Consider the following 26,724-nt stretch of genomic DNA (forward strand, 5'->3'; position numbering starts at 1 on the left):
AAATAAATCTCACTATAATAAATGCTGATCATCCTATGTTTATTGCATCCTGGTTCCGAAATGAGGCGATTAAATATTACTCAATGTATGATCATGATCTCCCTGTGAACATGTTGCAGTAGCATGAATAAAAGGCTTATTCCGCATATAACTGTTTTGTATTTTAAACTTGACCCATGTTGAAACATAGATTTTAATGGTCAAAACTTAGTTTACCTAGATACAGCTGAGCTTAGTGAAGACACTTTAAAGCCATTTGCAAAAGTAAAATTCAGTCTGATGTAGGCCAGCATTTAAATATAATACAATTATTATTACAAGTACCACAATAATTGTTTGCATTAATGTTATTCATACTTTGTGATAAACTTTTGAGTTGGTAGTTCCATGTTCTTTATATTTAGGAGTGCCAAAACCATCTGAAATGTGCTCAAAATATATGTATTTTTCATAAAAACTATAAAAAGTGCCTATTATTCAACTACATTTATTGTGATGTCATGGATTGCAAAATACTCATTTCTTATTTTGCAATATCTCAATTTTGAAAACAACATAAGTTGAAACCTAAAATGAGAGTTAAAGATGAAAAATATTATGAATATATAACAAGCAATATTAATTTTAGTCAAGGGGTTTGGTGCCACCTTAATAATTAATAATCCAATATATTATCATATCTTACCCTGATAGTAGATTCCACTTCAAAAGGGTAGATAACTTTTGTCTGATTGCACAATTCACATATATAACCTTTCTGACTACACAGACGACAATCATACACATGCTTAATGGCAAACTTTATAACTTTCCTAAGACTAGTAAGCAAGGTTCCTGAAGGCACTTGAAGAAAATCCTGTAATAAATATACATGGGTTAGAGCTTGAACAAATACGAGAATGACGAATAACTAATAAGATATTCCGGAGCTTGTATTTCCTATCATGATTTCCTTGATAAAGGGTTGCTGCTGACAGGAAAGCTATTAAACCGAGAGTTTCAAATGAGGAAGTTGAAATCATCCATTTGTAAATTTTACAGACATCATCACAGTTGGTTGACCATTACAGAATATCTGTTTAACAGGTGATTATAGATACTGTATGTTCCTAATGTTGTAACTACAATCCTGTTACCTTTCCACGAATGTGACCTACCGAATAAGACTATTTACTGGGTTTGTTATAACATGAGCAACATGAGGGGTGCCACATGTGGAGGAAGATCTGCTTACCCTTCTTAAGCACACCCCAAGTTTTTAGTGGGGTTGGTGTTGCTGAGTCTTCATTAGTCAATTAAGGAAAATACAATGTTTAATCCTCATACATTATGACTGCTAAACTTTTATTTAAAAAGAAAAAGCCAGTTTTGCTTTTATTGTTGTGAGTTTTAATCCTGGTACCTTTGATAACTATTTACACCACTGGGTCGATGCCACTGCTGGTGGACGTTTTGTCCCCGACGGTATCACCAGCCCAGTAGTCAACACTTCGGTGTTGACATGAATATCAATAATGTGGTCATTTTTTGTAATAAATTTCCTGTTTACAAAATCTTTGAATTTTTCGAAAAACTAAGGATTTTCTTATCCCAGGCATAGATTACCTTAGCTGTATTTGGCACAACTTTTGGGAATTTTGGATCCCGAATGCTCTTCAACTTTGTACTTGTTTGGCTTTATAAATATTTTGATACGAGTGTCACTGATGAGTCTTATGTAGACGAAATGCACGTCTGGCGTACTAAATTATAATCCTGGTACCTTTGATAACTATTTACAACACTGGGTCGATGTCACTGCTGGTGGACGTTTCGTCCCCGAGGGTATCACCAGCCCAGTAGTCAACACTTCAGTGTTGACATGAATATCAATAATGTGGTCATTTTTTGTAATAAATTTCCTGTTTACAAAATCGTTGAATTTTTTCGAAAAACTAAGGATTTTCTTATCCCAGTCATAGATTACCTTAGCCGTATTTGGCACAACTTTTTGGAATTTTGGATCCCCAATGCTCTTCAACTTTGTACTTATTTGGATTTATAAATATTTTGATACGAGCGTCACTGATGAGTCTTATGTAGACGAAACGCACGTCTGGCGTACTAAATTATAATCCTGGAACCTTTGATAACTAGTTAAGGTTTGGTGTTTTAATTCAATCTTTGATAACTTCTTCATTTTAACAGTCCAGTAATTTATTGTTTTTACAGAAGAAAGGTACTTACGCTGAGTGAATACAAATGAATATTCTCATACATATACTCTCTTGGCCATAACGTCTGTCTAAATTCATCCGCTATAGATTGTTTACATGTAAACAAATAGGTTTTTAAATAATATAACTGAGTTCTTAGAACCTAAAACAAAAATAAAACAAGTTACTCATAATGAAAATGGTTACAAAATGATTATTTCAAACATAAATATTGATAGGCTTAATTGCATTCTGTTAAATTTATTCAAGGCTTTAAAAGACCTGAGGTTGGCGATAAACAGTTTACCATAATGTAAAGACACCTGTCTATCGTTTGTGACCTTGTGTTGATCTACTTTCTTTTGATGTGGTTAAAGTTGCTGTCTCATATACTTCAAATCTTCTTGTATCCAAGCTCATTCTAATTTTATAGTAAACACCCCTAATTAAACAAGTCAAATATAATGTATCAATCCAAACACATGCAAGCAAGTGCCACTTACTTTGAAACAAGTACAAGATAAGAACCTGATAACCAAATAACACAGTTAAAACTAATTAACATTAGTCAAATTAAAACAATTTTTACAAATTTCAAAATACATGCACACTGAATAACTGTTATTTGGTAGAAGAAATCCCTGCTTTAAGGTGGTACCCAACACTTTAACTAAAATTAATTTGGCTCGTTTAATTTTCTTGAAATTTTGACAAAGTACTTACTTTGACCCTTTGACAAAAATATAAAAATTTTTAAAAATTTGAACCAACCGTTTTATCAAAAAAATTACACTGGTTATATAGCAGTTTGACAAACACTTATTTTGATCATTGAGAAGCTTAATATATTCCCTTAACAACACAATGTAATTAAAACGTTTAGCTGATTATACAGAGTTATCTCCCTGTAGTGTTAGGTACCACCTTAATCTGTATCTATTTCAAAATTTATATTTCTAACTAGAAAATCATAGTTTTTTTCTCTATAAATTCAAAATAGAATTAGTGATTCTTGAACAATAAGCACATTTTTAAGGTCATTGGAATCATTTCTATTTCTAACACTGGTACTGTTGCATGCCACAAATCTTCTTTTCCTTTTTTATGCAACTAGATATAAGCACATCTTTCTTTGTCTTCTTGACAATTTGACAGTCCTTATAACAAAATGATCTGAATGTTTAAAGTCCAACAAAATAATAAAAATCAAAGAACATTTTTTTAAACCCTTGCATTAAATATGAACTCACCCTGAGATCTTCCATTTCCTTGACATGTTCATAAAGTTTAGGATTGACTTTAGAAATATCTATTTTAGTTTGATCCTCTGCATCCTGGAGAAACTTGTAATTACATTTAGCAACTGAAAAATATTGGATATCCTCTTTAACCATGCAGTGCAGTTAAAAAAAACTTTTTAGGCAAATTCTAATTTCCACCCACTTTCACTGTTCCAGCCACTAATTCATAGCCTACTCTGGGTCTTAAGTTCCTTTTATAGAACAGCAATGTCAACATGGGTTGAATATAAGAAGAGCTTTCTATAGTTGTGGACTGCCAATATTAATATATAAAAGGGACTAGTTACCTGGGTCTTTTCTGAAGTCCCAGTTGTGAATCAGCATGGCAGAAATATAAGAGGGACTAGTTACCTGGATGTTTTCTGAAGTCCCAGTTGTGAATCAGCATGGCTGGAATATAAGAAAACTAGTTACCTGGATGTTTTCCAAAGTCCCAGTTATGAATCAGCATGTCTTGAATGTAAGAGGTACTAGTTACTTGAATGTTTTCTGAAGTCCCAGTTGTGAATCAGCATGGCTGGGATGTAAGAGGGACTAGTTACCTGGATGTTTTCTGAAGTCCCAGTTGTGAATCAGCATTACTGGAATATAAGAGGGACTAGTTACCTGGATGTTTTCTGAAGTCCCAGTTGTGAATCAGCATGGCTGGGATGTAATACTCATCATTCTCGTGACATTCAAAACAATAGTACCCAGCATCAAATGTACAAACTCTCGGTTTACCATATACTGAAAAAATATAATAACTAAAAACTAACTGATGATGAGAAAAAAAATCTTGAAGGAGAAATAACAATTGAAGAAGCTGGTTTGATATTGAAAAATATGAAAAATAATAAAACACCAGGATCTGATGGTTTCTCCACAGAGTTCTTTAAATTTTTTTGGAAAGATTTGAAAATTTTTGTTGTCGACTCCTTGAACTACAGTACTGAGATTGGTGAACTATCTGTTACGCAAAAACAAGGAATCATTACATGCCTGCCGAAAGGAAATAAGCCTAGACATTTCTTAAAAAATTGGCGACCGATATCTTTATTAAATACAGTTTATAAAATTGGCTCTGGAGTTATAGCAAAACGCTTTAAAACAGTTTTAGATAAACTGATAGATTTCGATCAAACTGGATTTATTAGTGGTAGATATATTGGAGAAAATCTTCGTCTAATTTATGATATCATGCAATTTACTGAGGAAAAAGATATACCAGGACTTTTGCTGCTCATTGATTTCGAAAAGGCATTTGATTCGATTTCTTGGGAATTTTTAACTAGTGTCTTGAAGTTGTTCAATTTTGGAGAATCAATAATTAATTGGGTTAAAGTTTTTTATAACAATATCAAATCAGCTGTTAACCAGGGAGGACATCTATCAGAATTTTTTTCTATAGAACGAGGCTGTAGACAAGGTGATCCCTTGTCGCCTTATATTTTTATTCTCTGTGCTGAGATATTAGCACTAAAAATAAGAAATAATGATAAAATAAATGGTATTACAATAACGCAAGTTGAGCACAAACTTTCACAATTTGCTGATGACACATCTCTTTTTTTAGATGGTAAAGAAGAATCTTTGAATGAAGCATTAAATGAATTAGATTGGTTTGGAAATATATCTGGTTTAAATATTAATTTTTCTAAAACACAAGTTATTTGGATAGGAAATAAAAAGTATAGTAATGAGGTATTATGCCAAAATAGAAACCTTACATGGGGAGAAACATGTTTTAAGGTATTAGGTATAAGCTTTGATGTTAATCTTGATAGAATTGTAAAAATTAATTATGATGAAAAAATTGTACAAATTAAATGTGTAATAAGACAATGGTCAAAACGAAATCTTACTGTTATTGGTAGAATTACTGTAGTAAAGACATTGATATTGCCTATTTTAAATCATTTGTTTATATCCTTACCAAATCCAAGTGATGATATTTTAAAAAATGTTATTCAACTTATGTACAATTTTATATGGAGTTCACCAATTGATAGAATTAAGAGAGATGTTTTACAAAATGATATTGAAGATGGTGGACTCAAAATGATAAATCTTAGTGCATTTATTTTAGCACTGAAGTGTACATGGATAAGGAGATTATTTAAAACAGACAACAAATGGCAGAATGTTTTTTTGTCAAATGTTCATGTAGAACTTGAAAAATTTTATGGTTGTGGAAGTGTTTATATCCAAAAATTACAACAACATATCAAAAATAAATTTTGGCAAGATGTTCTGAAAGCATGGCAACTTCTTAGAGAAAAAGAAGAATATGACAGTTGGGAATGCTTTCTTGCTAGTCCAATCTGGCTTAACAATAATATAAAGGTAGCAAATAAACCTATTTTTTATAAAGATTGGTTTGAAAATGGTATAAGATTTATAAATGATATTGTAAATGAAGATGGGACCTTTTTCTCTCATCAAAAAATAGAAGAAATGTATCAGATAAATGTGAATTTCATGAGATATAATAGTATTATATCTGCTATACATCAAGCATCAAAATCATTTGTGGGAAAAAATCACAAATTAGAACTACCTTTAATTCCATCTGCTATTAAAAGGCTAGTTAAAAGTTCAAAAGGATCTAAAGATATGTATATTGTTTTAAATAAAAATGGAAGTGTTCCCACTAGTCAGTTAAAATGGACTGAAATTTTAGGCTTCGATCAAAATCATTGGAAAAAAATTTATAAACTGCCATTTGTTGTCACAAATAATACTAAGTTACAGTGGCTACAGTATAGATTCAATCATCGAATCTTAGCTACAAACAAATTTCTTCATAAAATTAAGATTTATGATAATCCAAATTGTACTTTTTGTAATAGAGAAAATGAAACATTAGAACATTTATTTTGGGAATGTGAACATACACAATTATTATTAGAACAGATTGAAAATTGGTTTCTGACCAATGGAATTAGTGTACTTTTTACAAAAGAAGTTTTTTTGTTTGGTAACACTGCAAAAATATCAAAAGGCAATGCAGAAAATACTCTTTTTCTAACCATAAAGCAATATATTTATAATTCTAGATGTTTTAAAAAAAATCTTACATTAAACTCAGTAAAAGAAAAGATGAAATATGTGTATACAATGGACAAAAATATTGCTATGAAAAACAAATGTGAACATCAGTTTTTCAGAGAATGGAATGTTTTTGATATATTACTTAGTTAAGTACAAAAATGTATATACTTTACAAAATTTAATATTATACATGTTATAAATGAAAATGATGTATTTACTATACTAAAATAGAATTCAATTTCTAGATGAATTATATTGAAAACTCATCACACTATTCTCTCTCACTCTCTTTTTCTTTCTCTCTCTCTCTCTCTCTCTCTCTCTCTCTCTCTCTCTCTCTCTCTCTCTCTCTCTCTCCGGTGTTCAAACTGCTTTACTCTTTATCTTATATTTGTATTTAAAAAAAAAAAAAATTGCTTCCTAATAGACAGTTGTATTGATTAGATAATATCTATAGATTTATATATTATATATTGCTATTATATTTGTGTATATTATGTTGTAAATTGGAAGTTATAAATAATAAAAATTAAAAAAAAAATATTTTTCATTAATTGTCTTGGAGTTGTATTGAATGTATTTTTGTATTTTAAGGAGGAATAACAGAATCTTAACTATTATTACAGACCACACAGCTGTGTTGTAGATAGCTGCGACTATATATGTAAATATTTAGACATGATTGAAGAAAAGGTGAAGGACACCAAGGAACGTACTAAATGTGCAGTGTGTACAACCACTGACTTTTTCCTGTAGTCACTGTGAAACACAAAATAATTAGAACTCTCATAATTTGAAAATATAAAGCTATTTTTAAAATAATTTCATTTAAAATATAGCTGTCTTATTAATTGTCACTGTGCATTGACCTTTGAACTATTCATTCTTGATCTCTGAATCAATATGCTTTGTCTATTTCCTACTATCTACCATTTGCAAAGGTCATAATAAAATCTAATTTGTGTATGGTACTACTTCAAGGATTATCCAAAAAACCATCAAATTGCATTTAAGGTGGTACCTAACACTACAGGGAAATAAATAAGTAAAGTCAGCTGAATGTTTTAATTACATTGTGTAGTAAAGGGAATATTAAGCTTCTCAGTGATCAAAATTGGTGTTTGTCAAACTGCTATATAACGAGTGTAATTTTTCTGATAAAATGGTTGGTTCAAAATTTTTGAAATTTTTATATTTTTGTTAAAGGGTCAAAGTAAATACTTTGTGAAAATTTTATGAAAATTGAACGAGCCAAATTAAATTAAGTGAAAGTGTTGGGTACCACCTTAATATTTCTATAATTTTAGACCATTTCCAACTGCTGGGAAATCTATAAATTTGAGCTAACAATTAGGAAGGCCAAAAAAATATCATAGCCTGCAGTGTATGTATCCCACGCCATGTGATTCCATATTCTGTCAAAAGTTTCATGATCAGGAAATGGAATACAATCAGCTTTATAAGTAAAACCAGGAGAAATAAACCCTAAATGTAATGCTTACTCAATCCTACAGGTCTGGTACAACCTTTACACTGATAGTTCTGAGCATCAAGTCCCTTCTCATTGGCTATCTCTCCTATTATCTCCAATTTTGATTGGGCAATCTATATGAGAATATTGAAAAATTTATTCACAAAAAATAATGAGTGAAATAAAACACATAATCTTTGAATAAAAAAGATGTGAACACACTTACAGATTCTATACTACATTAGATAGCTATTAACTCTAATTTTATAATCAACATATTAGGTTCACTAATTCTAATCTTAATAATTTTTCAAGTAATTATTTTACAAGGTGTTTAATCATATCAATTTGACTGAATAAGTGCTTCTCAAAATATTACTTAAACATTTACCAAAAAAAATTTCAAAATAAATATTTGTTAAAATCTAGCCTTTTTTATGGTACCTTTTTGCATTCATTGCTGAAATTACTTTGCATAAGTTAAAACATCATATAAAAGCTACACTAAAATGTAAATATCCACAGACTACAAATAAGTAAAGACTTATAAAGCTTCAGAAAAGTGTAGGCAACCTACATTAGTATGTTAATTCTACTGTTAGTAAAAGTCAAAACACCAAGCTAAAGCTGACACAAACAAAGCTATAAATCATTTGATACAGTTTGAAGTGATTGAGCTTTTGATTTTGCCATTTGATTAGGGACCTTCAGATTTGTATTTTCCTAGAAGTTCCGTGATTTTGCCATTTGATTAGGGACCTTCAGATTTGTATTTTCCTAGAAGTTCCGTGATTTTGCCATTTGATTAGGGACCTTCAGATTTGTATTTTCCTAGAAGTTCCGTGATTTTACCATTTGATTAGGGACCTTCAGATTTGTATTTTCCTAGAAGTTCCGTGATTTTGCCATTTGATTAGGGACCTTCAGATTTGTATTTTCCTAGAAGTTCCGTGATTTTGCCATTTGATTAGGGACCTTCAGATTTGTATTTTCCTAGAAGTTCCGTGATTTTGCCATTTGATTAGGGACCTTCAGATTTGTATTTTCCTAGAAGTTACGTGATTTTGCCATTTGATTAGGGACCTTCAGATTTGTATTTTCCTAGAAGTTCCGTGATTTTACCATTTGATTAGGGACCTTCAGATTTGTATTTTCCTAGAAGTTCCGTGATTTTGCCATTTGATTAGGGACCTTCAGATTTGTATTTTCCTAGAAGTTCCGTGATTTTGCCATTTGATTAGGGACCTTCAGATTTGTATTTTCCTAGAAGTTCCGTGATTTTGCCATTTGATTAGGGACCTTCAGATTTGATTAGTGACCTTCAGATTTGATTAGGGACCTTCAGATTTGTATTTTCCTAGAAGTTCCGTATATTTGTTATTTGACTTTTTTCAAACATTACTTTTGTGAGTACTGAAGTCTTGGAAAGAAATGAGTGCCGACAAAAAATGTATATAAAAGTCTAGTATTTCATTTGAGCCCTTTACAGCTAAGAGGACAGCTTAAAATTTGAACAGTACATATTAAATTTTGCAAAACTATAGAGCACTTTATTTCAAGTTAGCCAACATTATATGATGTACTGCTAATTTGACTAGTACTGTAGTCTGGTAGAATATTTTTAAATAAATATCTGAGTTATCTCCTTTTTGGGGATTATATGTTTATATCTATATCACCAAGGAAAAATGAGGTATTTTTCCTTGGCAATATTTTTGAATAGTTTTATATAAATAAATCTATATTTTCTGTAGTGAATTAAAGTGTTAGAATATCAACATGTCAAAACTGAGTAAGGGCTTATTGCAAATATTTCACATCTTAAAGAGAATATAATTAGACTGTCTTTCTTAATTCTGGATTAGGGATTAAGGTAAACTTGAGGTAAAGCTATTAGCACCTTCAAAATATTACAATAAGACTATAATTAGCTATTTCCTATTTAAGATAAATTACAATAGAAGTGTTATATTTTAGTTACATAATTTATACTTTAACTATAGATTATAATTGATAAAAAGGTATCTAAGGGACCATATGTTCAATAGTAAGGTTTAAAATAATTACCCTCCCCTTTTCGGGAGTTATGTATTTTGATTGGTCAAGTAACTTTGATATACATTAAATGATTATTGAGATTTGGGAGAGATGCGTTTTAGAAAGGGACTTGGATATATTAACTTTATGTAATTGAGAGAATTGGATAATTATAGGCTTTGTCACATCATGGTGACTTAGTTGCATATTCGTATACATGTATTATTTGTGTTGTAAATATAAATGCTTATCTATTCGAGAATAATTAATATACAATCATCGAACTTAGTGTTTTATTGACTTCTTGTGCGTTATATAAAGAAAACCAGACAATGCGATACCTATGCTCTACCATCACTATTCAGAGTTAGTTCCCCTACAAAATAATATGATCAGAACTGGGTCGCAGAATGTCAGCTAGTTCCCCCACTTATTGACATGCGATCCGGTCCGGTCATAGAGTGGTTCGAGGACCCGGCTTCGTTTCTCGTGAAGAAGATGCTTTCTGGACTTTGAAGACTTGTGCCATAATATAGAAGACCTCCAGGACAGGAAACCGTTAAGGAATTTAGCTATTTACTTATTCCTTGGTAACTGCAGAGGGTGAGTACAGCCTGCTATTTAATCACCTGTGACATTTTATATAATAATAATTATTAAATTTATTGAAAATATAATTAGGTCAAATAAGTGATAGGGCTTATATTTCTCATCCCTCCTGAAGTCTAATATTATATTATTAAAATGGCAAAGTCTTTTGTGTTCAAAAACAACTTCATGGCTAATGTAAAAACAGCAATTGTAAAATATAATAACAGGTTCAGATTAAAACTAGTTGAACATTATGCAAGGGTTAACAGCATCGATCCAAGTCTGTACTAGTCCCTTACCAAAACTGGATAGGTTATAGGTTCTGCTTTCATCGAGCTTTTGTTCTTAAAAAGACATGCTCGTATAAGTTTTTAAGAATCTATTTACTTATCTCAGCATTCTTCATGCTCTTGTCCTAGACAAAGACCATGAAATTCATTTTTTTTTCAACAGTATTGCAAATTTTTTGTTGTTGTTATATCATTCAACACTAAAATACAAGTAATAGGAGATAAATTAGAAATAACAATGATTGTTGGAAGTGATAACAAATATTTAGGAACAGTTATATACTGTAGAGTAAGGGTTGGTCTCGTCAACCAAACCTTACTTTTTACAGGCAGTTCAGTATGGAAGTGACGACTCCATGCTGAATTCATATCAAATTCAGAAAATTCATTTTCATTTGATTTTTTTAAGATTATGATACATCATTGTTATTTTGGTTTTAGAGTATTATTATAGATATCTACTCAGGCCGTTATTAAAGTCGAAAAATTATTTTTACCCTCTATTACTTAAGTAAGGTGTTAGTTACCCTCAAGGGTTTGTACTTTATAGCGTTCAATTAATTCGTCTCAACTAAGGAATAATATTAATGCTATGTACATGTAGATACTAAACGTTACTCCATTAATGAAGACTCTGCTCATCGCTTTTCAAAGGGCTAAGAATTTAAATAGTATTTCAAGTTAGAATATTAATATTTCAAATATTAAGGTCAAAATATATTGTCACAAGGTGATTAAGTAAGCTGTGTCTCATAATACTCAGTAGTATGGAAGAAGATTCAATAACATTTGTGAACTAATACAGTTTAGACTATTTCAGAGGATTCTAGTACAGAAAAGAACCAGAATATACAAGACATTTTCAAAGTTAATTGCAGTTCAGCAATCAAGTTTCTGTGCTTTGCTCGTGGGAAAAAGAGATTATATTGAGCCTCATTCTGGTGTCGGTTCATTATGCTTGTCAAACAATATTAAGACAAATCCATTAGGTTATGGATTTCATGTTACATTTCGAATATGTAAGCAATCATTGTGTGTCTTTTTGAAACTTCCATGTGGATATGGAGTTCAAAGTTTTACATTCCTTGATGTAAAACATCAATGGGTTAGGTGAATCTCCATGTGGATATGGAATTCACAGTTTACATCCGTCATATGTAAACTTCATCAGTTTCATGCAGATTGAAATTTTAAAGGTCAGGAAAACCATTTATCAGCTATGAATCGCCATGCAAATATGGGATTCACAATTTACATAGATCTAGCCTATGTAAATCCAGAAGTTTCATGCAGATTGAAACTTCAATCCAGGCGACTGGTTGGTATGGAGCAAAATTGTCGGGTATGAATCGCCATACAGAAATGGGATTCAGAACTTTACATCCAGTAAATGTAAATTCAGAAGTATCATGTGGATTGAGACTTCAAACCAGGCGACTGGTTTATGCCGATAAAACATCCTTCAGGTACCACTCTCTTCTGAGAGGAAGGTTTGTTTGTTTCCAGAAGATTTTTCGTGTTTCGCGCAACAGAATAGATATATGTTCCAGAAGAAATCAAACCAATAGACAATTATCAAAAGATTCGTATCAAAAGATTCATATCAAAAGAAGCAAATCATAAGACTGTGTTAAAATAACTATTCATTACGTCATAATGAGATTTTATGTCAAAGGATTCGTATCAATAGAAGCAAAACCAAAAGATTCGTATCAATAGAAGCAACCAAAAGATTCTTATCAATAGAAGCAAAACCAGAAGACTGTGTTCGGATGACTTTACATTTTTGGTACAATGATATTCATGTGCTTAATTCAGGATGTGTTTACTTTCAATAATGATATTTCAACTATTGTAGAATAATTTGCTTTGCCATGCAATGATATAATGTTAAGTTAAATAATGTGTGTTGCCATGTAGTCTATATATTATGTACATATATGAAAAGATTTTTTTTTTATTATTATTTCTCTTCTTAAAAAAAAAAAAAAATCTTTTTTGGAAGAAGGGAGAGTATATCACCAAGGAAAAATGAGGTATTTTTCCTTGGCAATATTTTTGAATAGTTTTATATAAATAAATCTATATTTTCTGTAGTGAATTAAAGTGTTAGAATATCAACATGTCAAAACTGAGTAAGGGCTTATTGCAAATATTTCACATCTTAAAGAGAATATAATTAGACTGTCTTTCTTAATTCTGGATTAGGGATTAAGGTAAACTTGAGGTAAAGCTATTAGCACCTTCAAAATATTACAATAAGACTATAATTAGCTATTTCCTATTTAAGATAAATTACAATAGAAGTGTTATATTTTAGTTACATAATTTATACTTTAACTATAGATTATAATTGATAAAAAGGTATCTAAGGGACCATATGTTCAATAGTAAGGTTTAAAATAATTACCCTCCCCTTTTCGGGAGTTATGTATTTTGATTGGTCAAGTAACTTTGATATACATTAAATGATTATTGAGATTTGGGAGAGATGCGTTTTAGAAAGGGACTTGGATATATTAACTTTATGTAATTGAGAGAATTGGATAATTATAGGCTTTGTCACATCATGGTGACTTAGTTGCATATTCGTATACATGTATTATTTGTGTTGTAAATATAAATGCTTATCTATTCGAGAATAATTAATATACAATCATCGAACTTAGTGTTTTATTGACTTCTTGTGCGTTATATAAAGAAAACCAGACAATGCGATACCTATGCTCTACCATCACTATTCAGAGTTAGTTCCCCTACAAAATAATATGATCAGAACTGGGTCGCAGAATGTCAGCTAGTTCCCCCACTTATTGACATGCGATCCAGTCCGGTCATATCTATACTACTGTTCACACTATGTTTATATTATATGAATTAGAGACTTCACTAAAAAAAATATAAAACCAGTAAATATCTCTACATTAAAAAAAAGATTTACATATAAGTATTCAACATTTTACTGAAAATTATTCCCCACGGTAAAGGTTTCAAGGTTTCACTTTCTCTTTAGTTGTGACAACAAAGTTATAATATAATAAAAACTGAACAACTTATATTTTACTAAATAAGGGTATAAATCTTGAAGTATAAAGTTATCTTCCTAAGTACTGTAGCCTATTCAGTAGGCAATTTTAACATGGTTGAGCCCATGCAATTCCTTATACTTTGGATTCAGTTAGTTTCGTTTATGGAGAAAAATTGTAACTTCATAGATATTGGATGATTTTGTACTTAGGACCAAAAAGACAAGCCAATAGAGATTTGCACCCTGTTAAACGCTTAAAATTAGTACCGAACTATGAATCCACAGTAAACCCTTCAAAAAATAATTTACAAAATAGTTAGTCAGTCATATATGAAGAATACATTATACATCTTTTATTTATGTTCAGAAGGTTAAAATATAGATATATATCAATCTAAGAAAAGATAAGAAAAAAAGCTTAATATGCTCTGATAACACAGTAAACAGAAAGCAGTAGATTATGGCATGCTGTCACTCACTACATCTGACATCGATGGCGCTATCTCATAATAGCCTTCTATTAATACTGTATCATCCTAAATTGTGTCAATAAAAATTATTAAATTTGTATAAAACAAAATCTATAGAAAACTCATATAAATTTTATTATATATTATTTTAAGCTGTAAAATGATTTATTTTTACGTTATGCTTTTCTGGATGATTTCGGTAAACAAATCATTTTTGCTTTTATAATTTTTTTACTGTTTTTAGTTTAAATATGTAAACCTCAGATCTGTGTACGACCTCAAATCTGTGTCGGTTTAAATCTATGCCCCATCGTGACGTCAATCGCTAATCTATGTCCGTAAAAAATTATATGGCCTCAAATCTGTGTGCGATTTTCAATCATAACGTCATTCGCAAATCTGTGTCCATTAAAAAAGATAAGGTCTCAAATCTGTGTTTTGTTTAATTTTTTTCCAATTTGTTTCGTCATGCGCAAATGTATGCCTGTCTAATAAGTTCAGTCTATAGTTTTTTTTTATTTTATTAAGTAATTTCTAATAATTCAATACTAAGTTGGTGTGTGTTCTCCATGTATGTGCAAGAGCTGAAGTATAGTATACGTTTAAGAAAATCCGGCTAAATTATTTAGCTGGTATTTATAATATTGTTTCAAGTACGGTCTTATATACTTTTTATTTTATTAAGTAATTTTCCATGTGTGTGGTTAAAATCTTTACATGTGTGTGTTATTATTGTATGCCGTCTTTAAAAATGAAACTACACATAGAGAGCCTTGGTGCAGTGGTAAGTGCATCGGACTACTAACACAAAGGTTCCTGGTTCGATTCCTTTCAGAGACTCAATTTTCGGCTCTCAATTGACACCATTTGCGAGTATGGTTTTGAGGAAACGATGATAGTCTGTCGAAAGGGGATGATAAATGGCTGACCCGTGTTAAGAGAGAGCAAAATCTCTTGCACGTTAAAGACACCCTTGTAGATTTCTTCGAAAAAGAGTAGGCTAATGCTGCTACAAGGCAGCACTCACACCTGCAAAGTGGAAAGGGATTAATATAAGTTGAAAAACTTGTTTCCCAATCCACTATAAATAAATATGTTTAAACTATTTTACTAAAATAGACAGTAAAGAACGAATATTTGTTTGCAACTTCCACGTACTTTGTTTTGTCTTTGAATTTGTTCATATCGCTGTTTCACTGACATTTATACCACTTTATTTATGTTTTTCCTTGAATACTAGTATCAAAAAATTATTCTAAATTGCTAAAAATAAAACGCTTTTTTAATTTTATTTGAAGTATTTGTGAATCACAATAGAACATATATCAATTGTTTGGTCTTAGCTGTTATCTATTTAGTTTAAATGTAAAATTTGTAATAATGCCTTGAATAGCGAAAATATTTCTCCTAGAAGATGCTCATTCTTTATTTTTTGGCATATTCCTTCTCTCCAGAAACCAGATTTAACAATGCAGTCCCTTTGTTCATAGCTGGATTTGTTTTGAAATATAAATATTCCCCAATAGTAGGAGTAAAGATATCCTGATAATTGTCAGAAAACATTTCAAGAGGATAAATCTCTAGTTGACGTTTTTGAAAATATTCCATCAGTCTACTATTCATGATAGATTTTTCTCGAGTTTAAAAAACAAAACATAAAGCAATTTTAAACCATGTGTATTAATAGATAAAATGTTAACCTTGCTTTTGTCATGTAAACCACTTGTACAATGTTTGTTCGGTGTGAGTTAATGCTCCATGTTGAAGGCTGTACTAACACCTGTAATTGTTAACGTTTCATTGTTTCCTTTAAAAAGATTTGCGGAAAGGACATAGATTTGCGGAAAGGACATAGATTTGAGACCGGACATAGATTTGAGGCTTACAAATATATAGTAAAAGATGAAAGATCGATATATTCATATCATTTTTCTACTCGCAAAAGCCAGGTTAATAAATGGCTTGCTTCAATACGTTGGTTTAGACTAAAAATGAACACCAGAATAAAAATTCTACTAGAAGTATTATAATACAGATAAATATTGCATATTTTAGAATATGCAATATTCATCATACAAAATTCAGCAAATTTTCCAGAAGACTTTTGATGTAAATTAACACATGAACAGTGTAAAGCAATAACACAGTTATCATTCTTCAGTAATATTATCAAGTATTAAATCCACCAACTTGTTTGTATAGTACAAAGCTAGTTCGTTTATTTATTTCACTTGTCAATCTCAATAAAGTTGATATTTCACTTTAATTTATGAAAACAAATTGCTTACAGGTGTTAATCTTCCATCTATCTGTCTAACACTTAACTTTTTAATGGTTTACTGTTTTTATTTACAGTGCAACTTGCATTGTGAGATAGGTATCTCTTCCATGTAAACACAAACAGGAAGATAATTAAAGAACAGGCACAGATCTTATAAATATAGGTAAAAAATTCAGCAAATTTTCCGTTTGTAAAGGGACATAACTTGGGAACAGTGATAGAAACACTACTCAAATTCAAACTTGAACTGTTTTTGGTGGTTATAAGAATCGTTATAAATTTCAAAACATTTGGTTGAGGCAAACTGAAGCTGATGAATAAAAACCAATTTTTGGGATGTCGACATGTATAGACAGACATGGGAAATCCTTGTAATGACCTCTTACCCTTGCATCTGGGGCATATAAAAGTCAAATTACCTAAAAAAAACTATATTGCAATTGTCTTACCTCCAACTCATATATCCTGTTGATGTGTTGAGGAGGGGGCGACATGTCTGATGACTCCGGTAAATCTTGTAAGACATCTTCCAAAGAAGGGGAGGTAACAGAACTCGAAGGCGTGTAATTTTTCAGCAGAGAACCGAAACTTTCAGCTATAAATGACAAGTTTTATTTTTATAATGAATTAATCAATACAATTTTTTTGGTGACATTCTTGGTTTTATACTGAAATATAAAGCTTAGTATGGTTAGAACTTTCAAATAGATAGATTAGAACAACCATTGCTGCATGTGTGATAGATATAAGAAGATGTGGTATGAGTGCCACTGAGATATTATATATATATGCACTTGAGGTAATTGAAACTTTCTCATTTAGAACTCCAGGTTTCTAGAGCCTTTTAAATATCTTATTACATTGGATACAGTGGTAGAATCTATATTTCTCTATATATTTTTGTTTTGGATACATGTATGAGGCAATTATCTGCGAAAGATGTGTTCTTTTTATTTAATATAAAGCCATTTTTGTGTGGTCACAATTGTGAAATCAGAAAAATAAACAGTCAATTGTTCATAATTGAAATTAAGAAATAAGCAAGAGTGTACACTTTTAAATTATATGATATTTTGTTGTCTTGATGGTTTTTATCATGTTTATAGTATACTTAACTATATGGTATGGGTTTGCTGAAGGTTGTATGATGATTAGGCAGGTGTGTTCATACATGTTCTGTGCACTTTGGCAGTTAATAAGTAGTCTCATTGGCAATTATACAATTTGTTGCATGTATTTGTCTCATTTAATCATTTCATGTGTTTCATACTAGACATGACTACAGCTGATGGATTGTAAGTTATTGAATAAACTTGGTCTTTTACTGAACCTAATTTTATACAAAAGATAATTTAAACATTATAAAATACATATTTCCTGTCTACCTTTTGGTCTGTTTGGAATGTTTCTAGACTCAGGCAAAGGCTCTATGGTGTCTCCTGCTTCCAACTGAAATGACGAGGACCATCCACTCGCAGCCCCTAAACTATTACCAACACTAGATGGCGACGTTAATCCTACATCATCTGCTTTATCACTCTCTGATCTAGGTCTGGTAGATGTTTGACTTTCCTCTATTGTTCTAAATGGTGAGGTAGAACTCTGAGGGCTATTACGAAGAGGTTTTATAATTGGCAAGGAATACCTGTGTTTTGAAAATTTCATTTTTGAAGTTTCAATTGAATTTGCAACAGCTGGTGACATTTCAGGAGCAGATTCATGTTTTGAGGCGCAAAAGTCTGGTTTTAAATTATGTTTTTTGCCTCTAATTTTTACACCAGAAGATACAGGACTGGTTGTTGCTGATGCTGAAATAGAAGATGGACTGTCTGCAATGCCTGAATCTGATTGGTCAGGACTAGATTGAGGTTCTTGATTTAAATTACTTTTGTCACCAAGTATATCTGCTAAGATCCTAGCATTTTGATCTTCACGGCTATGTTCTACAGAAAACCCTTCAACCTTGTCAATATTATGTGCCAAATCACTGCTTGCATCACTGTCATTACTTTTAAAACAATTTTGTTCAATTCTTAAAAAACTTTCAGATTGTGCATTTGCCCTTTCCCTATAAGGTATTTCATCACCGTTTTCTAAACTAAAATGAACAGGAGAATTTGATGTTGACAGAGAACCCCTATCAGGAGGCTTGTCATCATTAAAACCATTAAAAGTCTTTAAGTCATCAACATTTTCAGGGCTAATCTTCATATGTTCTAATTCATCTGAATGTTTTATCGTAGAGTCAATGTTGTTTACGTTTACGGGACTATGTCTCCTATGTTCTAATTCATTTGAGCGTTTTATAACAGATTCAATGTCATCTGCTATAAATGAATCCTGAGTTTGATCCTCTTCTTCGTTAAGGGTAAACATAATATCTTCCTTGTTATCATGGTCCACATAAACAGCTGGATTTAAGTTGTACTTTACTGGATCAGGGCAAGAAATATGACTTGAACTAGAGTATTCCGTGTCTGGAGGTGATGAACTCTGTGTGTGTTGTTTTATATTTTCTACATCTTGTCTTGTAAAACCTTGTGCAAAATTTCCTGCATTAAATGGTGTATTAGGTGGAGTCTTTGGTTCATGTACATGTCCAGATTTACGATGTGAATGAATTACTTTTACACTGGTGTCTTCTGATTTTTTGGTCCTTGAAACTGGTTTCTCTTCTAGATGCTTCCCTAAAACAGAACTAGTATGTATTTTATTGAAGGCATGGTCATAATAAATTCATTTTGCATTTATATTTACAGAAGGTAATTTATTAAGCCCTTCATGTACCACATTTATATTGTGCTTGACTTAAATAAAAGACTACTGTTGAGTATTTTATTTCCTTGGGTACCAATATCATAGATTGAGGAAAGAATTATTTTCGTTGAGTCAATTTAGTGGTTTTTGTCGAAGTTTGCATTTAAGATTACAAAAAGGTTGTATTTCATTGAAAATTCATTAAAAAAGTTCATGTCGTTTAATGTTTACCTTAACATCCATTACATTCTGATATAAACCAGATTATAATATATAGCTGACCATGTCTTTGACCTCTTATTTGTTTTTAGTATAATGGTATACTACTGTTGCTTTTATTTAGAAAGAATAAAGCAGCTGACTTTACAAGGTAGCACATTGTTACTCCTTTCATCAGTTCAGGGTAACAGTAACACACTGTTACCAGTACTTCTCAGAGGACTGTAAAAGGTAGTCTATTCTATTGTTACTACTTTTATTAGTTTGGGGTAACAGTGACACACTGGTTCCAGTACTTACAAGATGACTGCTAAAGATAACACATTGTTTCTACTTTTGTCAATTCAGGGTACTAGTAACACACTGATTCCAATACTTACTAGATTACTGTACAAGGTAGCACATTCAGTCAGGGGTACTACTTGTACAAGTTATTTTTAATTACTTGAAGAAGTAATATTAATATTCTTATATAAGTAAATTTGTAGGTTACTTATACAAGTGAATTTTATTTACTTTTATAGCTATAGGTAAAAAGAAATATTGGTTGAGTTATGTCCCTTACACATTACGATTTTGTTTACTTGTAGAAGTAAAAAAGTCATCTTATCTTCTTTTATTGAATTCTTATGATTTCTTTGCTCTAATTGAATTTTAAATCATCTGCCCTTTGCAGATGTCTTTACTAATCATTTACCGTAAGTGTAATTTCAAGGACAATGAAAATCCCATTTGTCTGTTAACTTCAGAACACTACTCATTTACAAGCCCCAAAGGAGCAATTTTTGAAGGCCTTGCGCAAATACTTAAGATCTTTGCGCAATCAGTTTCTTTGTTGAATTAATGAGATGAAACATTGAACTCTAATAAAAAAAATCGGGCAAACCTAGGAAAAATCATTAAAGGCATGATTTTACATCTCAAATCATGAGGACTTTTGTGGGACTGTAAGAAAAATTTACTTATACAAGTAAATTTTTATAAAATTAAGGGGAGATTATTCAAACATTGTTTATTTACTTATATGTGTATATTATTTTTTACTTCTTCAAGTAAATAAAAATAACTTGTACAAGTAGTACCCCTGACTGACATTGTTACTCCTATGTCAGTTTAGTGTAACAGTAACACACTGGTTCCAATACTTGCTAGATTACTGTACAAGGTAGCACATTGTTACTCCTATGTCAGTTTAGTGTAACAGTAACACACTGGTTCCAGTACTTACCAGATGACTGTACCAGGCAGCACACATTGTTACTCTTCTGGACAGGGTAACAGTAACACACTGGTTCCAGTACTTACCAGATGACTGTACCAGGCAGCACACATTGTTACTCTTCTGGACAGGGTAACAGTAACACACTGGTTCCAGCACTTACCAGATGACTGTACAACAGGTAATGGTGTATCATCAACTTCTAAGATTCCAGCAACTATCAATGGGGTATTAGTCCAGGAATTTAAAACTCTTGAGTTGTAAGATAATTTAAATTCTATTGTCATTAAACCTATAAATTAAAAACAAAAATTTATAGCAGTTATATATCTTTTTCATATGATAAGAACTTAATTAACATTAACTTTTTTTATATTCGAAGCAATTTAGGGCTTGGGATATATATTGTAAAGAAATATACTTGGAGTTTACCTTAAGAAAACTGTTGAATGTTTTTTTCTGGGTTTCTGTCTCTGACATTAACATATACTATACTATATATGCATTTCCTTTTGCTCTCAAGAGCAAGTAACATATATTTTATTTAGAAGATAAATATTGTCTAAATCTTATGTGAACATTTAAAATATATACTGCTCTTTTGTTTTAATTATTCTTACCTTTTAAAAGAGATTTAAAAATTTCTTGCTGATCAAAATCATTTAAATAAGCTAGTCCATGATAAAAATACCTGAAAAATATAATAAGATATTTTATGAGATTACATTTCTTTATATATGCATACCAGCTGCACATTATTAACAAGTCCAATCATATTTTTCAATGCTGCTTTTATACATGAATAGAATTTAGCACAGGAAACCTTTGAAAATTATATTTTTGCATTATGATTGTGTATGTACTTGATTAATATCATCAAAGATACTACCAGGCTATTAATTTGGCACCCCAGATGTGTGTTTAATTTACCAAAGACTCATCATAGGTGTTAAATCAAAACAGATGAAAGGCCATTCAACAGTATAACTAGAAATAATATCAAACATTTATTTAGATATAGGTGCCAATATATTAAATTTTTCTTAAAAAGACATTAAATTGGAAATGAATAATTGGTACCAGGCATTAAATAAGATACACTTTTTATAAAATGATATTGTTTTAAGATTGATTGATTGATTTTTGATGTGTTAACACCACTTTTAAGCACCACATTTAGGCTATTTCGTGGCGGCCAGTTTTTTATTGGTGTAGGAAACCGGAGTGTCCAGAGAAAACCACCACCCTTTGATAGGCAAACTGACAATCCTAGTCAATTAAGATTGTAGTCAAGTGTACCCGTGGGGTTTGAACTCACAACCTCAGTATTGTTTAAGAAGCTTAAAGTAAATAAATTCTTTTTCTAATAAAAAAACAGAGAGTATGCATTAGTTTCCAGAAATTATATTAAACATATATTAAATATGTAACAAAACAAAACGTAAAATAAATTGATAATCAACATGATCAACAACTTTAAACAAAACAAACTTAAAGTTTAAAAAAGAAATGGGGAATTGAATGTTTCAAGGAGACATCAAACCCAGCAACCTGCAGAAAATAATTGTTTATTTTTTTTCTCAGATTTAATTGTAATTTAATTCAATCATTATAAATGTATATATACATATTTCTATTTGATTTTAATTCACTCAACAAAACATAAATAATACTATAAATGAGACATAGACGAAGACATATTATTTTGATTCAGCATAGTATCAAACATAGAAAATTAGCTGTGCACAACTTTTTACCATATATGTATTTAAAAAAAAGGCATTGTGCACAAAAAATCATACAACTCAATAAAGTCATGCAACAACCAAAATAAAAGATTTCTTTCAAACTAATGCAATTTTTTTTATAGATAGAACTGGCTGACAAAAGTAAGCAGCAGCTCAAATAGCAAGGACTTCTCTGGGTCACCTAACAATAGAACTGTGGTGATAAAAATTGATGATTTAAAAAAAAAAAGCACTAGATAGCAAAGCAATTCATATTATCTTCAAATTTAGAAAAAAAATAAACATATAAAGAAAGCAGTATGAAAATAATAAATTAACTAAAATGTAGTGCTAACATCAAACACATTTAGATCAAATATATGCAGAACAGCAACATTTCCAACTATTTCAAGACTTTTTCAAATTTGAGAAAATATGTTTTCGGTCCTGAAATGATTCCGGAGATTATTCATAAGTGTAGCTGTAGCATAGTATAATGATTGTTTACCATAAGTAGATGCTCTAAACCTGGGAACATCTAATATATTTCTGTATCTAAAAGAGGACTAGAAAGATTGAACTTTTGGAAGACTGTTCAAACACAAAAGAGTAATATAAATCATAATCTTTAAAGTTTCTAAAGCTACTAGAACACACCCGCGAAATCGAGGGCATATACAGCTTATGAACTGTTGTAGGATGATTTTTTTGTAAAAGATATTATGTACGGAGAATTTCATGAAAGGTATCAAAAGCCCTCTTTCTTTTTCCAAAGTCCGATATTTGTTTCCTTTCTGTTAAATTCAATTATTTTTGTGTGTCTGGCCTCATACCACAATTATTCCTCCCCTTTGCTACAATGCTTCTTTTGGTAAAAGTCAAATCAAATTAAAAATTTGCACTGTTTCAAACATGAAATAAATGTAACTGCTTATATATAAATCATTATTAGTCTAATAAAATATGCTTCTAGGACAATCCATCAGTGCTTTTTCTTTTGAGAGCTTTATTAACATGCCAATGGTAGGATATGAATCATGTATAAATGACTAAGACCGACTAAGGCTAATTTGAGGGGTGGTCACAGGGGTCCTCATCTCGAAATCCCGGGCTATACTAACACAGAAAGTCCCTTACAGAATACAGAGAATCTCTATATATTAAAGTAGTATAATCGTAGTTTACATGTAGATAAACGCGAAAAATAATTGTCCTCTCTAAGACGGTATAATAGTTGTGGTTCTGGAGATCTAAACACCATAATATGAAACGCGAAAAATAATTGTCCTCTCTAAGGAGATATAATAGTTGTGATTCTTGCGATCTAAACACCATGAGATGGAGAACGCTCTGAATGGCTTATTTATTTTTCATTTTTGTTATCCATCATACGATTGGTTGTACTTGTGTCACATGTTTTACTTATTTCAATATATATGCAACTGGTATGACCCCTTAAATAGTAAACATTTCAAAGAAAACAGTAGGCAGAATACAGAGAGTCTCTATATATTAAAGTAGTATAATTGTAGTTTACATGTAGGTAAACGCGAATAATTATTGTCCTCTATAAGGAGGTATAATAGTTGTGATTCTTACGATCTAAACACCATGATACGGAGAACGCTCTGATTTGCTTATTTATTTTTCATTTTTTTTATCTATCATGCGATTGGTTGTATTTGTGCATGTTTCAAACTGGAAAGCTTATCTATGACTCAAAGTCAGTCCAAAGTCAGAATCATATCCGGACTCCTTTTTTTGTCGTTTTTCTCCCAAAATAACTCAATCTGAATGATCATAAGAATGGATGACAAATGGGACTATGCATGTTACCTATATAACACAGAGGCATGATGATTAATTTATTGTGGAAGGAAGAGAAGCGACACACAAAATGAGGTCTTCTCGTTTAATAGTATAGATAGTAGTGAGTCTGGGCAACAAGCTAATTGAAAACCAAAGCCTTATATACAAGTTGAAAACAAATGGAGTTATTATTAACAAAAAGGAAACCAGAGTTCTCTTTCTTGAACTTTTTCTAATTTCAATGTATTTTTTTAGTTCAAAAATGCAAAACTAAAGGGCAGAAATTATATTTACTAAATAAAAATGAATGAAATATAGTGAGTACATACAGTTTTGAAAAAAAAAGTCCTAGACATTTCAATACATAAATATTAAACCTGCTGGGATACCAAATTACTAATACAAACACAGATTTACATTGTTTCACAATTTTAGCTTGAATATCATCAAAGCCAGTAGTATAATATTCTGTTTATTTATTTCTACCTTGAATTAAACTTACATTAAAGTTTTTTTTGTTAGTTATCAAGGCATCTACATATCTGAATTAAACTTACATTAAAGTTTTTTTTGTTAGTTATCAAGGCATCTACATAGCTGAATTAAACTTACATTAAAGTTTTTTTTGTTAGTTATCAAGGCATCTACATATCTGAATTAAACTTACATTAAAGTTTTTTTGTCTGCCATCAAGGCATCTACATAGCTGAATTAAACTTACATTAAAGTTTTTTTGTCTGCCATCAAGGCATCTACATAGCTGAATTAAACTTACATTAAATTTTTTTTTGTCCGCCATCAAGGCATCTACATAGCTGAATTAAACTTACATTAAAGTTTTTTTTGTCCGCCATCAAGGCATCTACATATCTGAATTAAACTTACATTACAGTTTTTTTTGTTAGTTATCAAGGCATCTACATAGCTGAATTAAACTTACATTAAAGTTTTTTTTGTTAGTTATCAAGGCATCTACATATCTGAATTAAACTTACATTACAGTTGTTTTTGTTAGTTATCAAGGCATCTACATAGCTGAATTAAACTTACATTAAAGTTTTTTTTGTTAGTTATCAAGGCATCTACATATCTGAATTAAACTTACATTAAAGTTTTTTTTGTTAGTTATCAAGGCATCTACATAGCTGAATTAAACTTACATTAAAGTTTTTTTTGTTAGTTATCAAGGCATCTACATATCTGAATTAAACTTACATTAAAGTTTTTTTTGTTAGTTATCAAGGCATCTACATAGCTGAATTAAACTTACATTAAAGTTTTTTTTGTTAGTTATCAAGGCATCTACATAGCTGAATTAAACTTACATTAAAGTTTTTTTTGTTAGTTATCAAGGCATCTACATATCTGAATTAAACTTACATTAAAGTTTTTTTTGTTAGTTATCAAGGCATCTACATAGCTGAATTAAACTTACATTAAAGTTTTTTTTGTTAGTTATCAAGGCATCTACATATCTGAATTAAACTTACATTACAGTTTTTTTTGTTAGTTATCAAGGCATCTACATATCTGAATTAAACTTACATTAAAGTTTTTTTTGTTAGTTATCAAGGCATCTACATATCTGAATTAAACTTACATTAAAGTTTTTTTGTTAGCTATCTAGGCATCTACATAACTGAATTAAACTTACATTAAAGTTTTTTTTGTTACCTATCAAGGCATCTACATAGCTGAATTAAACTTACATTAAAGTTTTTTTGTCCGCCATCAAGGCATCTACATAACTGGTTATTATACCATCATTTAATGCCACTCGTATCCATGCCTGTCAATAAATCAATGTATTATCAATGCAAAAATATGTTGACGACAACATAATTGGTGTGTCCAAATCACACTCAGCATGTAATTTTTGTTCATCTAATTTGTAAGCTCCAGCTCAATGGGGTTTGGCTTCTTTTTCTGTTTAAACATTTACATTTGGTAATTCAGTAACATATAATTGATAAAATTAAACCATTTTAGTGCCCTGAAAATTTCAGACATACTTTGGAATTACCATACTTTTCTTTGAAGATCGTTGTAGGTACCAATTACCGCATCTTCTTATATATACCTATATATTGTTAAGTACTAATTGCTTGCTTGCAGGGAAGCACTTAATCCACAATAACTGGTACCCAACAAATAATCATACTTTCACATTATATCTTGCAATTTCAAATGCATCTAAAACTATTTAAACACAACTAATGTAAGATTACAAATTACATTCTGTATGTAATATCTTACATTCACTCGTTCATATGAATGAAATAGTATATCAAAGTTT

General features: G+C 30.7%; 1 protein-coding gene across 4 annotated transcripts in view; it reads right to left on the reverse strand.

The window, feature by feature from the left end:
- The window catches only part of LOC143057290 (pleckstrin homology domain-containing family M member 1-like), a 40,401-nt gene that overhangs the window by 1,186 nt on the left and 12,491 nt on the right, over window positions 1–26,724 (reverse strand). The window contains exons 6-16 of one of the 4 annotated variants that reach the window (XM_076230574.1): window positions 26,138–26,217; window positions 21,513–21,583; window positions 21,056–21,184; window positions 18,083–19,384; window positions 17,147–17,292; window positions 14,426–14,482; window positions 8,032–8,134; window positions 4,103–4,225; window positions 3,446–3,558; window positions 2,227–2,358; window positions 686–856 (exon numbers count right to left, since the gene is read on the reverse strand). In XM_076230574.1, coding sequence (XP_076086689.1) covers window positions 686–856; window positions 2,227–2,358; window positions 3,446–3,558; window positions 4,103–4,225; window positions 8,032–8,134; window positions 14,426–14,482; window positions 17,147–17,292; window positions 18,083–19,384; window positions 21,056–21,184; window positions 21,513–21,583; window positions 26,138–26,217 — 2,427 coding nt within the window. Of the gene's footprint in view, window positions 1–685; window positions 857–2,226; window positions 2,359–3,445; window positions 3,559–4,102; window positions 4,226–8,031; window positions 8,135–14,425; window positions 14,483–17,146; window positions 17,293–18,082; window positions 19,385–21,055; window positions 21,185–21,512; window positions 21,584–25,095; window positions 25,134–25,258; window positions 25,302–26,137; window positions 26,218–26,724 lie in introns of those variants that run through there. The other 3 variants (XM_076230577.1, XM_076230576.1, XM_076230575.1) reach the window with 3 other exon arrangements.

Source organism: Mytilus galloprovincialis, chromosome 13 (genome assembly GCF_965363235.1).
Source record: "Mytilus galloprovincialis chromosome 13, xbMytGall1.hap1.1, whole genome shotgun sequence".
NCBI lineage: Eukaryota > Metazoa > Mollusca > Bivalvia > Mytilida > Mytilidae > Mytilus > Mytilus galloprovincialis.